General features: G+C 43.8%; 1 protein-coding gene across 2 annotated transcripts in view; it reads right to left on the bottom strand.

The window, feature by feature from the left end:
- SCLT1 (sodium channel and clathrin linker 1) overlaps positions 1 to 15,367 on the bottom strand; it is a 112,749-nt gene extending 97,382 nt beyond the window's left edge. The window contains exons 1-6 of one of the 2 annotated variants that reach the window (XM_074993312.1): positions 15,257 to 15,367; positions 14,785 to 14,904; positions 12,022 to 12,089; positions 10,441 to 10,493; positions 6,225 to 6,297; positions 5,359 to 5,414 (exon numbers count right to left, since the gene is read on the bottom strand). In XM_074993312.1, the coding sequence (XP_074849413.1) occupies positions 5,359 to 5,414; positions 6,225 to 6,297; positions 10,441 to 10,493; positions 12,022 to 12,089; positions 14,785 to 14,818 (284 nt within the window). In that variant the 5' untranslated portion in view covers positions 14,819 to 14,904; positions 15,257 to 15,367. Of the gene's footprint in view, positions 1 to 5,358; positions 5,415 to 6,224; positions 6,298 to 10,440; positions 10,494 to 12,021; positions 12,090 to 14,784; positions 14,905 to 15,036; positions 15,128 to 15,256 lie in introns of those variants that run through there. The other variant, XM_074993310.1, reaches the window with a different exon arrangement.
- Between the last annotated feature and the right edge of the window lie 27 nt (positions 15,368 to 15,394).

Here is a 15,394-nt window from a genome sequence, read left to right as displayed (position 1 = left end):
GAGTGATTGGGCAGCAAAATGGCAAATGAAATTTAATGTGGGTAAGTGTAAGGTAATGCACATTGGGAAAAATAACCCTAATTATACATATAATATGATGGGGGCAAATTTAGCTGCAATAGATCAGGGAAGAGATCTTGAAATTATAGTGGATACTTCTCTGAAAACATCCACGCAGTGTGCAGCGGCAGTCAGTAAACCAAATAGGACGTTAGGAATAATTAAAAAAGGGGTAGAAAATAAGACGAAGAATATTTTACTTCCCCTATATAAAACTATGGTAAGCCCACATCTTGAGTACTGCATGCAGATGTGGTCTCCTCCCCTCAAAAAAGATATATTGGCGTTAGAAAAGGTTCAGAAAAGGGCAACTAAAATGATTAAGGGTTTGGAACGAGTCCCATATGAGGAGAGGCTAGAGAGACTGGGACTTTTCAGTCTAGAAAAGAGGAGACTGAGGGTCGATATGACAGAGGTATGTAAAATCGTGAGTGGTGTGAAGAAAGTGAATACAGAAAAGTTATTTACTTGTTCCCATAATATAAGAACTAGAGGACACCAAATGAAATTAATGGGTAGCAGGTTCAAAACTAATAAAAGAAAGTTTTTCTTCACACAGGGCACAGTCAACCTGTGAAACTCCTTACCAGAGGACGCTGTGAAGGCCACGACTCTAAGGCTATGTCTACACTAGCCCCAAACTTTGAAATGGCCACGCAAATGGCCATTTCGAAGTTTACTAATGAAGTGCTGAAATGCATATTTAGCACTTCATTAGCATGCGGCCAGCTGCGGCACTTCAAAATTGATGCGCCTTGTGGTTCGTCCCGACAGGGCTCCTTTTCGAAAGGACCCCGCCTACTTCGAAGTCCCCTTATTCCCATGAGCTGATGGGAATAAGGGAACTTCAAAGTAGGTGGGGTCCTTTCGAAAAGGAGCCCCGTCAGGACGAGACGCGCTGCGGCGAGGCGCGTCAATTTCGAAGTGCCGCGGCCACCCGCATGCTAATGAGGCGCTGAATATGCATTTCAGTGCTTCACTAGTAAACTTTGAAATGGCCATTTGCGTGGCCATTTTGAAGTTTGGGGCTAGTGTAGACACAGTCTAACAGTTTAAAAAAGAGCTCAATAAATATTTGGAGGTCACGTCCATAGATGGCCATTAGCAAGGGGTAAGGTATGGTGCCTAGCCTTTTGTCGAAGGCGGGAGATGGATGGCAGGAGACAAATCGCTTGATCATTGTCTTCGGTTCACCTCCTCTGGGGCACCAGGCATTGGCTACTGTCAGCAGACAGGATACTGGGCTAGATGGACCTTTGGTCTGACCCGGTATGGCCTTTCTTATGTTCTTATGCTGAGGTCTAACCAAATCAGGAGACTCGTGAACCTGGCTTTTAAATGGCCAGATGCATATTGTACTATCATTCTGCATTTGTTCAGCCTGTAGCTGAACTGCTCCTTACTGCAGTCCAGGCTGCCTGTGTACAGGTTCCTGAGCCCAGGGAGCAAAGGGTAAGTTGGATCACCCAGAAACACTGTTGGCATCTCCATGTCTCCTATGATAATTTTCTGGTCCAGGAAGAAAGTTCCATTATGCAGATTTCTTAATAGACCAGAGCTCCTAAAGATGCACACATCATGTACCTTTCCCAACCATCCCACAATGATGCCAGTGAAATGACCCTTGTGATCCAATAATGCCTACAACACCATGGAGAAGTACCGCTGTGGTTTATGTAATTATGTACTCTGTGGGAAGGTAGGCTGGTACCAAAATAGGTATGTGCACTCCATCTATCACCCTAGCACAGGTATAGAATCCCACTGGGGCTAAACCATCTACTATGTCCTGCACAGTTCCCAGAGTCACTGTCCTTTGTAGCAGAAGGGTACTGATTGCCTTGGCTACCTGGATCACAGCAGCCTCCACTGTAGATTTGTCCACTGCCTAGTAAGTGGTCTGGTGATGGAAGCTTCACAGAGCTACTACCACATGCTTCTGAACTGTCAGAGCAGGTGTCATTTTGGTATTGCAGCACTTCAGGGCAGGGGAAAGAAATTCACAAAGTTCCATGAAAGTAGCCTTACCCATGTGGAAATTTTGTAACCACTGCTCAGCATCCCACACCTGAAGAACAATGCAGTTCTACCAATCTGAGCTTATTTCATGGCCCCAGAACAAGTGCTGCACTGTGTACAAAGAATCAAGCGCGCCAGCATCACCCCATCCTCGTCTCCAGAGTACATTCATATATATCCATGTAATTCTATATCCTTGTAATCTTCACCATTCACACAGTTGCTTAGGCTTTGCACATACCACAGCATAAGTAGTGAGGTTCTCATAATACTTGCCAGAACAGTTTCAAGCTGGATGGGTTCACGTTGGCCTTGCAGTAGTGACTTCACGGATATGAAAAAAGGGCATGAAAACACTTTTTGCTGTTGCTTTCCAAAAGGAGGGGGAGGAAACAAGTGCACTGTGAAATACTGACAACACCCCCCCGGCCCCAGAACCACCTGCTGCATGTTTTTGTCCCATCGAACACCGGGACAGAAACCCACAATGCAATGTGGCAGCAGGAACTGTGGGATGGACACCCACTGCGCATTGCTGACAAAGTCAAAGCTAGCAGTGCTAATGGGGACACACTATCAACTTCATGTGGCAGCGTGGACATGGACCCTCAACTTTACAATATTGGGTATTAGAAAAATTGACCCCTATGAAATTAGGTTAAATTTGTTGTGTAGACATATTCCTGCATAGGGCTATGCTCCTCCTGCATTTGTGGACCTGTCACACAGCAGCAGGAGAGAGACTTTTAAATCGTTGTCTTTTTTAAAACTACAAAAATTGGCAAGGAGTCCAAGTGACAGTTGCAGAACCTGTAACTATTCAACTATATTATCAGTTAACTTTTCTTTTAACAGTATGTATGCATAGGCATTCAATACAACCACATCACAGAAAAACATATTACTACTTCATGTAAATACGGTTTTTTATACACACACACAAAATGAGCAGTAGTATCACAGTGATTACTACATGATATTATTCCGGAGGACAGATGTTTTACTGTCACGTAGTCACCAGAACAAAGATTTGCATATAGTATCCATATCTGGAAAAACAGATGTAAATGTTACAACTGAAGTGGGAAAAAAAAATCTCATGTACCAAACTACATGCTTGATTCTTTTTTACCCTGAATGCTTGTCACACTGAAAATATATATACCTTTTCACATAAATATAAGCTATCGTAAACTAAAATGAATTATTTTACAATGTAACAATGGTAACTGATGTAGAGTGCATGCCACAGCAATTTGCAAGAACATTTTCTGCAGTTCTATCATCTTTGGAAGAGAGGTCAGGAAGTTATCAAGTCCAACCCCCTGCGCAAAGCAGGGCCAGCTCCATCTAAACCATCCCGTCAGGGCTTTGTCCCAGTCTTAGTAGCTGCCTATTCTTGACAATAAGCTATTAGACACTTAGCACACTATCATAAGAATGTTGAAAGCTGAATGCATTGGTGTGGGATATGTCCAAAAAAATTATGAACTGAATGTGTGTTTATGTAAACCACAACTTTTGTACAGTACAGTATATTTACTGTAATGACAAAAGGTATTACTAAAGTAGATATGACAGAGGGACCAGTTAGAATGCCAAATAAGTACATGTTTCAACATCAATATTTCTTTTAATGGAAGCACTGAACTTATCAATATTCTTCTGATATAAATACCTTGACTTAATCTTCAATTTTTCTGATTAATCAAGAAAAGCTTTAAACAGAACTCTAAAATAAATTCATCTTCAGTTTCAACCCCCCATCAAAAGATAGTTTTGGCAACAGAGCTGGGAGAACAGAAGGCACCATATATAGTGAGACTGTAGGTTCAATGTGGACCTGGTCATGACACAGAATCTGTGCCAATGTGGGAGATTTGCCCCCACATTCTCTGCTAAGGCAACACAAGAGCGTGGGTGATATTAGAGGTACTAGCAGATAGCAGATTTGGGTGCCGTAATTACCTTAGTTCTGGAGAAAAAAAAAAAAGGATAAAACAGTGAAAACTAAGTTACATAGAATTGATCATGCTAACATTGTGTATAATTCTAACTTCGAACAGTCCCTGACTTTAATGCATAATGAATACTAACTACACTGTTATACTTGCAAGACTGCATCTGTATTCTGGAGAACATTAATAGTGTAAAAATTAATGTCAAAGAGTGTGTAGGGATGAAAGGATAGTAACAAATGTAGAATCCCAGATATCTGGGTACAGCAGAAGAGATCTGGGAAGAGAAAGCCTGCTATAAAGAGGAGCAGGAGAAAGACAATCAACTCTGGAGTCTATTCTCTTCTTAATTACATACAAGTCATTTAACATACGCACATTAAAAAAGGAACTCTTGGGGGAAAAAACATTTGCACAATACACAAAAGAAATCTGTACACTGACTTCTAAACAGACAAATTTATTTTAGTCCCTTTTATTATGTATACACACAATCCAGATTTCCAAATACAGGTGCCTCAAAACACCTAAGAGCCGAAGTTTAAACATTCAAGTGCAAGTTATACTTCTCTTATCTGGCACCCTCGGGACCGAGTGTTCCTAAACAAGATTTGCCGGACAAAGGGTGGTCAAGCTGGCTGCCTGCCTTGCGGGGGGCGGGGGGGGGGGGGGGGGCCGGCGGGCGGGGTCCCTACTCCTGCTGGGCTCCTGCAGTTGCAGGGCTACTGGTGGTACTCAACGCCCACCATCTCCCCCATCCCCAGTTAGGGTCCTGCATCTGAGCCCCAGCTGGCTCCCAGCCACACGGCTGTCCCTGGCTGGGCTCCCACTGCTGCTGGGCTGCTGATGAGCACCACGCTGTGCCCCAGCCAGCTCCAAGCAGTGGGGCAGCAGAGGTTCTCCACAGTGGGGCTATAGGAGTTGGTGCAGCAGTGGGGCTGCTGGCTGGGTGCCACAGACCAGTTTCTAGCCCCATCAACTGCCAGTGGTGTTCCTGGCGGGACTCCCCAACCCCAGCTGGCTCCCCACAGTGGGGCTCCCCAGCCTGGCTACGTGCCCCTGGGGCTCCCTGCTACCAGTGGGGCTCCACTGTGCCAGTCACAACTGGAGATCTGTGGTTCAGGTGCTCTCTGGTCCAACAATATCCATTGTCCTACCAGACAAAGGATGTTACCAGATGAGAGTGTGCCGGTCGAGAATTTCAACCTGTGTGAAAACTTTGGCCAGAGTTCACAAATTCAGAGGTTTATGAAATATCCCTAGAAATACTTTTCATTTTTAGAAATAGAAAGTTTAAAATTAACTAATTGACATTACTTACCTTTCATTTTCCTTGATGACCTGTTCAAGTTTTAATCTCATCTCACCCATCTGTGCCTATGAGAGTAAAATTTGAGAGTCAACTTTCACATATAAATCACAGGGCCTCTAAGTAGTAAGGTCACACCACTCCTTTAATATTCAAAATCTTTAAACATTACTAGTCAGAAATAAAAATTAAGATGGACAGTGTTACATGTTAACAGTTACATACAGCTGTAGAAAAAAGTTATCACTAAATTTGGTTATTTTAAAATTTAAGACAGATGGGTGTCCCATATAATGGGCTCATTTGAACAATACACAGCCTACCATTTCATAAATCATGGAACAGGATTATTGCCTCTCTTATCTGCTAGGAATATGCCAACAGGCATAATTAGACTCTCAATGCTCCTTCCAAGACTGCAGACAACGTTGGAGAGTTTGGACAAATTCCATTTCTTTTCATGAAAGATCCACCACTCCCAAAGACAGGGTCTTAGTGAAACTTCAAAATGTAGTATAAAAAAATGTCATTCACCAGAAATGAGTGCAGTAAGTGATTAGTACTAGAAAAAATTTTGCTACTGATTGCAGCCACTGTGCTTTAAAATTAACATAATTCAGGCATACGACGTACAAACTAGTTCTGTGCCCCACTTTATCCTAAAAATCAGACCTTTGATTCAATATTAAACACCAAATACTTCACTTTCAAGAGTTACATTATCATTGTGCATTGACTTAGTTTCTCAAATTACATACTTAACATTTTATTTCCTAAATTTTAAATTAATGTAGAGAGATGAACACTTTAAATATTTAATTACACATTCTTCTTTTAAGAAATACACTCCATCATACTTCTGGTGGTATGATTCATACCTGATAATACTGAAGCTGTTCACTCATTTCCTCCAGATGTTTATCATACTCAGCAATTAGGGGGGAGAGTAAGCTAAAAGTGAAAGAAAAGCAAAATACACATAATTGTAGCTATGGCTCTAGTGCTCTCGTAGTTACTTGGTTTTACAGAAATGGCTTACCAAACTACTCCTGGTCCTATAATATGAGTTACATGAACAACCTTTGGTTATTAATTTTAAAGCGTGCACATCAAACGAAAGAAAAACAACATTCAAAGTTTAAGTGCATTTGCAAAACTCAGTTGTCTGAGATCAAAATTAAGCTACTTTATCTGCAGAAGTGATGTTAACGTACCATTATATAGTGAAACACTAGAAAGAGGAAAAAATTCAGGTTTAACATAGACTATAAACTTTAATTTTGTATATGCATGAAACAAAGCAGGAACATTAACTAAAAGGACGGTGTAAAATAATTCACCTGCGTTCAGGCACATTATTTCTCCTCCTGATAGTTCTTTATTCTTTACTACACTTCCTTCTACTCTGTCAACAGTTCAGGTTTTTCCGATGTCCTTATTGATCAATTTACAACTGTAAGCCATTTGCACTGATGTTGAAACATCACTACTTGATTTGCCCCATTATCAGTAGTCACCAACCTACCAGTCACAATCACCTGGTCAATCCTGGAGCCACAGCCAGTTAATCATCATCTCCAGGCTGCTGAAAGTCCAGTGGGATACTCAGGCACATTTCCTGCAAGCTGTCCCATGCTGCCAGACCCTATGGTGGCAGGCACGCTTCAGCATGCCCCAGGGGAAAAAAAGTATCTCCACAAGCTGCCCACACCTGCAAGCTCTGCCCTTGTGGCTCCCATTGGCTGAATCCCTCACTGTACCTGCCTCAAACTTTATAAAATATACAGACCACCCATTCTTTATTTCCATATTATAGACAAGAAATGAGACATGAACTGTTAAAATCAATTTGTCTGAAGTGATGCAGGATGTCAGTAGCAGGGCCAGGTAGTGAACTTGGAACTCAAGTTCCCATCAACTGCCTTAAACACAAAATCAAGTATTTTCAAATGAGATTTGAATGGGCTGAAATTTTTTACACACACTTTCATTAATCAAAACTGTTCAACAAATACCCTACATACAGTATTTTCCTATGGATTGTTCAGAAAGTGGTGGATATAAGCGTTCACTATTTGTGCCCTATAAATTACCCAAGTTACATGATTTTTGCTTCTGTCCCCTTTTGGGATGAATTAGGCTTTGTAACAGGCATCCCTTTCCTCCACACCCACCTTTTTTTTGTTCCATATTATTGAGTTGTATTTGTTTGATTTAACCTAAGCCTATGTCTGTGTACATTGGAGAATTTTGTCAACAAAACTCAGAGCTCCACAAACAAAATATATTTCATCAACAGCCACATTTTGTCAACAGCCTTCTGCCCCTCTGCCACGAGGCAGAATGCGTTTACCGACAGATTCTGTTGACAAAAAAACCATGTGTGGACGCTTTTGTCAAAAGAACAGTCCTCTGTGGCACTGGCTAGCTGCTGTGGTCAAGGCATTCCCCCCGGCCAATCACAGCTCTATGCTCTCTGCCTCCAGATGTTCTTAAAGCTGCAGGGAGACCCAGAAACCCTGTAGCAGGAAGCTGAGAGTGTGCAAACAGCAGACCCACCACACTGCCTGCCAGCATACCCTCCCTGCCACTCCCAGACAGTGAAACAATGGCAGAGGCCACCAGATGCCTTACGGGACCCTCGTGAGATCTGCCTGAGGGTCCTAGGACTCACCTCAGGGAGGTGAAGAAGCAGGCCCCCTCCTTGTCTGGCTCCAAGCTACAGAACCTCTTGGGCCTCTGAGGCTGTGTTTCTGGACCCCTCAGCTAAACACAAGAATGCCCTGGGCTCCACATGCCTGGTTGCAGCCCTGGCAGGGCACAGACATCCCACCAGCACCAAAGAGCAGGTGTGGGCAGAAGTAAGAGAGCTACACCAGGGCTACATTTGGGCCAAGTACACATGGCAGAGGTCAGCGCAGGGACGGCCACCTACCTGTTCTATGATGAGCTGTACCAGCTCCTTGGTGGCAAGGACAGCACCACCAGCTGACACACCACAGACACCTTGGAGGAGGCACTCCCCAATGTAGCCAGAGCCAGAACCCAAGTCCACCCACTGGACCTTGGTAACAGACCTGGACTCTGGCCCCTTGAGCATGGCGACATCCAGAGCATCTCTAAACCTGTTTGGGGGACTGTCTGGTGAGCAACTCATGGATCACAAACCCTGGAGCTTGGGGACACACCTGCTCCTGCCATGGCTAAGAGTGGGCCAGCCACAGGGGTGATGGCCTGACCCTGGACACATCACTGAGGAGTACACTCGAAGGTGACAGTCAGCACAGGCCCCCATGGATGGTGCTGTGAGCTGTTCGCATGCAGGGGACCCCAGGGAGGACCAGAATGCAACCAGCTCTCCCTCCACCCATGCAAGGACCCCTTGGTGGCTGGACATCCCCCTGGGCTGCTAGCCTATTGAGTGGGTGGTGCTGTCAGCCCCCTACTCAAAGCACCATGAAATTGCTGTGTGGCAGGGCCCACCGTGCAGGGCACACATGTCTGGGGGTGGGGGCTGCTGCCAACAGAAGTAGGGGTGCAGGACCTTAGGAGCTGTGTGGAGGGAATGATTCATCGAAGGGCCAGACAAGTCTAACCTCGATGCCAGGGCCAGCCAGGCCCATCCCCCACCTGGAGCCAGACAGCCCAGCACCAGCTTCCAGGCCAGCTGACAGCTCAACACCTCAGGGGCAGGCTTGTGGATGGAGGGGCTATCAGACAACTGAGGAAGATGTGCTATGGGCCTACACCGCCACTCTCTGTAGGCACACTGACATCCTGGAGCAGCAGCTGCAGGCCAAGCTGGAGTAGTGGGCTTGGGAACGGGAGTGGTGGTAGGGAGAATGGGAGTGGTGGATGCAGGCCTGGGGTCAGCTCATGGCCATATTTGACACTGCCACAGCTATCTGGCAGGTGTTGCTGGCCCAGGCACCTGCGTCTGCTGCCCCCATTGCCCCCGCTGCCCACCTTGTCCCTCCCAGCTCTGGTGCCCTGCTTCCAGGAATGCTGCAGCTCCTTAAATGGGTGATGGCCATGGCCAGCCCCCTGCCCCCAGCCATTGCCAGCCCCTGCTTCCCCTCAGGCCCCCTGCTGAGCCCAACTCTGCCACATCGCCGCCCCATCCATACCTCCTTGTGCTCCCAGCCCCAAGCCAGCCCCAGTGGTGACCCCGAACCCATGGTGAATGGGGATCCCACAGCTGATGCCGCTCAGAGCTCACCACCCTTCCATAGACTGAGCCACACCCCCATGTCCCAAGCCCCCGTTACAAGTTTGGACGCTCCCCATACCAAGGCCTCCACCACGTATATATGTTAAGACTTGCACCTTGTAAATAGTTCACATTACGCAAAGTAGTTTTGTACAAGTTTTTCACACCTCAATAGTAAAGGTTTTATTTTTTCACCACTCCTGTGTACCTAGTTATTGGGGAAGGGTCAGGGAGGGGTAAAGGGATGAGGGGAGGGGTTATGGTCATGACAGGGTAGGGCTGCGTGCCCTAGACCAAAGCTGGGGGTGCCCTGGGGAGGGTCACTGGGGGGCTGCAGGAGAAGCTCTCTCTCAGGGCCCGTCAGATGGGAGCCCAGTTGTTTGTAGCCATGTCCAGCATCTGCGCCCCAAGCCTGGGAGGAAGGCCTTCACCTTCTCCTCGACAACAGGTGGCCACAACACGGGGTACTCTGTGCTCCCCATGGCCAACCAGGTCAAGGGGCACCGAAAACATGCCTTGAGGCACCCAAAGGCACACTCCACTTGGTTCTGTGCCTAAGTGGTTACCTTATAGTTTTTCAAAACATTCAAGAAGCTATTTACGGTATGAATGTTCCTGTGAATATTTACGGTATATATATATATATATATATATGCTATCTATGCTAGCTGTAAATAAACATTTTTGCATATAAAAATAGCTGCCTACAATTAAGTAAGCATCCTTAAATGCCAAAGTTTTGATCATGAATCTTTTTCCTGTTTTTATTCAGGTGCAAACCTTATAGACTCAACAAGACTTTTCAATGACAATTTTTAAATAGCTCATTTAAAAAGAAGTCTGAAAAATATTTTGTTCCAAACCATAAAAAGAGAAGTAATTACCTTTGGTCAGTGAGCCAGGGTTCCAGTGTGTCATTGCCCTTTACGACATTTGTCTGTAACAGATTAGTTAGCACTTTAATGCAGCTGAACACTGCTGCATAACACAAAGTTTTTAAACTTCACTTCAGAGCTCAGATCTTTTAAAAACTTGATTCTATTCCACTTGTATTCAAAATTTAAAAATCACTTTTCACGTGTTTAGTTTTTAGTATGTATGCACAGTGAACTAATTTTTACAATTCCCATGCAATCTGAAAGAGAAAATGGTCATTGGAATTCTAGCTCTGTCTTGAGATATATTCATATGAAGTGTCACATCACAAAATCAGAGAATCAACTACACTAGCAAGATGACGTATGAATTCTATATTCCATTCTGGATAGAAGACAACAAAAAGATCATTTGCAGAAAAGTGGCAAAAATTAATGGCAGCTAATCTAAACTCCTAGCGCTTTGTATACAAGTCAGCAGCATGCATGCTACTACTCCCAACTCCTAAATCTGTCTATAGCTGTATACTTTCTTCTAAAAGCAAGGCTTGACAAGAACTTCTGTAGTTAGTAATCTTTCCCAGGCATATACCATCAACTTTTGCGGAAATTAAGCTTTAATGCAACATAAGCAAAAAGAACTTTTTAGCCCTTGTGGTTGCAAATATGTTCATTTCAGATTTGGATGTGATGTCAACTGATGTATTGTGATCTCTCTAAGGAGTCATCTCTACTTTCAGGAGATCAAAACTGCAGCAATTGATCCACTGGGGCTTGATTTAGCTGGTCTAATGAAAACCTGCTGAATTAACCACAGCTCACCTTCCTGTCAACTTTGGTATTCCGTGAGAACCAGATGCATAAAGTAAGTCAAGGAGAGAGTTTCTCTCATTAATCCAGCTCAGTGTAGATACTGCAATAAATCAATCTAAGCGAAGTTGAATCGCTTTATTCATGTAACTGGAGTTGTGCAACTTAGGCTGATTTAACTGTGTGGCATACACTTGCTCATTGCCTGGAGACAGTGCCAGTGTCCCTGCTGCTGCTCAGAATGAAACAACCCCACCAATCAATCACTGTTTTGTCCTTTTTACCCGCTGCCACTCACAACTTAATGCCTAACAATCTCATCACTTTCACTGAACAGCTGTTGGGGAAACCTATGAGCAACAACAGAAACCTTCAATGAACTTAGACCTAGTCTACACCAGGGAACCAAATCAATCTTGGATAAGCGATTCTAGCTATATCATTAGCGTAGTTAGATTTCATGTATCAGGATCGACTTGGTTCCCTGGTGTAGCTCTGAGCTCTTCAGGCTCACACCAAAGTTCCTTACACCACCTGACAGCGTGGAGTACCAGGGTCAGTGGCCAAGCCCAGAGATATAGATTTTGCTGTGCCAGAACTCTGTAGAATCGATTTTAGCGCGTCAAATGCATTCTAAGTATAGACACACCCTCAGTCACAGGAGTGTATGACTCACATTACCAGTGCAAATTTAATTATATATATTTGTGTAAGGCATCTATACTGATGGTTTACACAGTCTAAAAATCCTCAGTGCTGACAAAGCCATAATTGACATACTTGCACAGAGCTGGTTCTCAAAAGGTTCTCTTCCTGATGCTGTCTGAGTGCTGCATTTAGTCTTTGATCTGGAGGAGAAAAAAAAAAATGGTCAAGCAGTCATAGATAAATAGGCAATTAAAAGTTTCATAGACGTAAGTGGGTTGGAGGCATATTTTTCCCTACATTTTAAGGAAAGTATACTTTAAAAAAAATGGACAGTTTCTTTATAAAAGAGACCATCTTTCTAGGCCACACTTTTTTTTGTCATTTACAGTAAATGTCAGTTCTCACATTGACCTGGTGGTTTTAAAAACATTTCTGTAAAGCTGTTTGGATCCTAAATCAGGCAAATAGCTTGTACCAGATAGGCACATTCATTACTGAAGGAATCAAGGTACTGAGCTACTCCTATCAACTGAATGTCTTCACCTTAGATAATTAACCCCAGATGGACTTGGCAAGTTTAGAGGAGAAAAATCATACTAATTAATGCATCTTGGCATGGCTGATTACTTTACCAAATGATGCAAGACTGGCAATTTCCTGAAGGAAATCTACTTCATAAAAGAGTGCTAGGAAATACCACCTTCAATTGAGAAAAATAATTGCATTGGTATCCAGCAAGCACAAGACAAATTTTTTTTCAAATATTTCAAACTTTGGGTACACCCATTCAAAACTGAGGAATAGACTTTGTCTACTCACAATATCAAACTAGGTATTCTGCTACAAAATGCTGCATGGACAAATGGACCCAGACTGGTAGTCTCAAATTCAGTATGCTTACTGCTTAATACTTCAGTGGTACACCTCTGTATTATTGTAAATTTCATATAAATAAAAAAGAAACATTTTACAGACTATTACACTGAAACATAAGTGATATATTAACTTTGTTGAAAAAAATAGACATTCAGATGTTCAGTATTCTAGTTTACATATTACTATTATGCCTGCTGAAGTTTAACTCTTTATTGGTACAACCCTAAATTAAATAATCAATCTACTATTACATGTAACTAAAAATCCATAATATGCTATGCATTCATGAATCACTTTTTTAAAATATAAATGCCCTATGTTACAATTGACTAGTTCTTACCAGAGTGAAAAACACTCCTGGGAAAATACCATACCATCCCCGGAAAGATAGAGAGTATGCCAGAAACTGAATAAAACAACAAGCGTGGACATTCTCAAAAGACAACCCCCATTGCTTATTGGGGAAGGTCAAATATAATAAGAAATCAGGACAGCATTTTGGGGTCATGAAGAAAATGGGGAATTCCAAATTAGCTTGAGAATAGTAGTACAACTGGGCATGCACACGTGTGAAAAGAAAAAAAAGTGTTCTGTTTTCCTCTTGGAGTCAGCACTAGCACAAAGCTAAGGATGGCAGCTTTGCATGGAGAATGAGGAAGAATAAAGCAAAATGGAAATTAAGGAAACACCCATTAACATAAGGCATTTATTCCAACATTAAAGAAAAAAAATGAAGTATACTTTATGTCTCCCACCTAGTCCATTAAAATATGAACCAGCAAAACAGCTTCTAGCAAAAGAATTGGCCATTGCAACACATATTAAACCATAAGACAGCAATGACCATCTTCAACTCCTTGATTGCTGCTTGAAAATGTGCAAACACAATAGACCCCTGATTTACACAGAAGTTGTTTTCTTGTGCAACACTGCAGAAGTCAAATTTCATATTACTTGGGTGGAGCCAGGTGCCAACTCCCTGCCACTCAAGAGTCGCATTAACTCATCTTGAGCACACATATCTCAGGGTTCTATTGTACTTCATGAGCAATATTCTCGTTAAGCAAAACTACAAGACATATGCTAATTGCACAGACATCCCCCCATGCCTCCAGAACACATAAAAAATTGCCATATGCTCCCCCCAATGAAAAAAGGTTGGCCACCTGTGTTTTATACCATCTAATTGCATAAAAACAAATACCAGGATGTCCTCTCCAGCACTTCCACACTAAGTATCAAAAGACAAAACAATTCTCTGTGCATATGACAAAATTAGAGAAGGCATCACTGAAGACTTTCAGAGTAGAAGCTACCAGGAGAGTGGTCTTCTGTACAGTTTTAGACATAGCACAGGAAGCAAAAGTCCATGTCAGCTAGTGTGAACCTCCCAAGCACATCACGCATCACACACATCCCAATGCACCAACATGGGGATAACTCAGTGGTTTGAGTGTTGGCCTTGTAAACCCAGGGTTGTGAGCTCAATCCTTGAGAAGGCCATTTAGGGGTCTAGTGCAAATAGACTGGAAAAAAAATTGTCATGGCTAGTACTCGGCCCTACCAAAAGGAGAGGGGACTGCACTTGACAACCTCCCAAGATCCCTTCCAGCTCTAAGAGAGGTGTATCTCCATATATGAACATTGTAGATGGATGAAAAATGAAAGCTAACATACTACTTTGGGATGATACACTCAAAGCATCAAAAAGGATGTAATCAACTCAACAGCCAGATGTAAACAAAAATTCAGTGTTATAAACAAACCAGTGTTATTGACACAAAAGTTATTTTCTTTAACTGTTCGGAAAGAGCATTATACCTAGTAATTCCTAACATTACTGTAAAACAGAACAGTAGGGTATTTTTCCTTTTACTCTACAGGTACAAGACTAAGGTTTCCCATTTGCACCTTCCTTTCAAACTGTAATCAGGGAGCGTAACACAGGCTATCCAGAACGACAATGGCAAACTTTCTTTAAGTGCGTAAAAGGCTATTTTAAGTCTATTTGGCGCTTACTTTGATCTCTTAGAAAGCTGATCTCCGCTGCCATATTTCAATCTGCTCCAACAGTCAGTCCAGCGTTGGGTCATACAGCGCTTCAGCCCACTGCTATTTTGCCCAGGTGTGCTGCAGAGCCTGCAAGAAGCAAACACAAGCGGTTATTTAAAGCCTACAGAACTCCGCTTCTGCGGGTACGTTCCATTTCGTCCAGCTCCGGGAAAGCGGCACACGAGAGGTCAAGCGCAGCGTGCAGCTTCTCCCCCGCACCTTAGCCACAGCTGGAAAAATCACAGCTCCACACCAGACCCGGCAACTCCGGCCGCGCCGACCGTTAGTCCGCCCCACCCCCCGAGAAGCGGCCCGCGCAGGCGCGAGCTCGCTCCGGTCACGTGCAGAACCCGCCTGCTCTAAGGAAGAGGGGGGCAGCCCGCCTAGGGAGTCTCGGGCTGGGGGCGTGCGCGGGGTTCTGCTGCTGAGAGACACACACCGGGCCGGGCCAGATCAGGCGAGGCGATTCGACGGCGGGAATGAGGTCCCCCGGGTGCAGACTGACCGCTGCGCAGCGACTCGCCCTGGGGTGGAATGGGAGGGGGGTGATACAGCAACCAGCGCAGCGCCCACCCTC

Source organism: Carettochelys insculpta, chromosome 4, assembly GCF_033958435.1.
Source record: "Carettochelys insculpta isolate YL-2023 chromosome 4, ASM3395843v1, whole genome shotgun sequence".
Lineage (NCBI taxonomy): Eukaryota > Metazoa > Chordata > Testudines > Carettochelyidae > Carettochelys > Carettochelys insculpta.
This window is presented reverse-complemented; position numbering and strand designations above follow the sequence as displayed.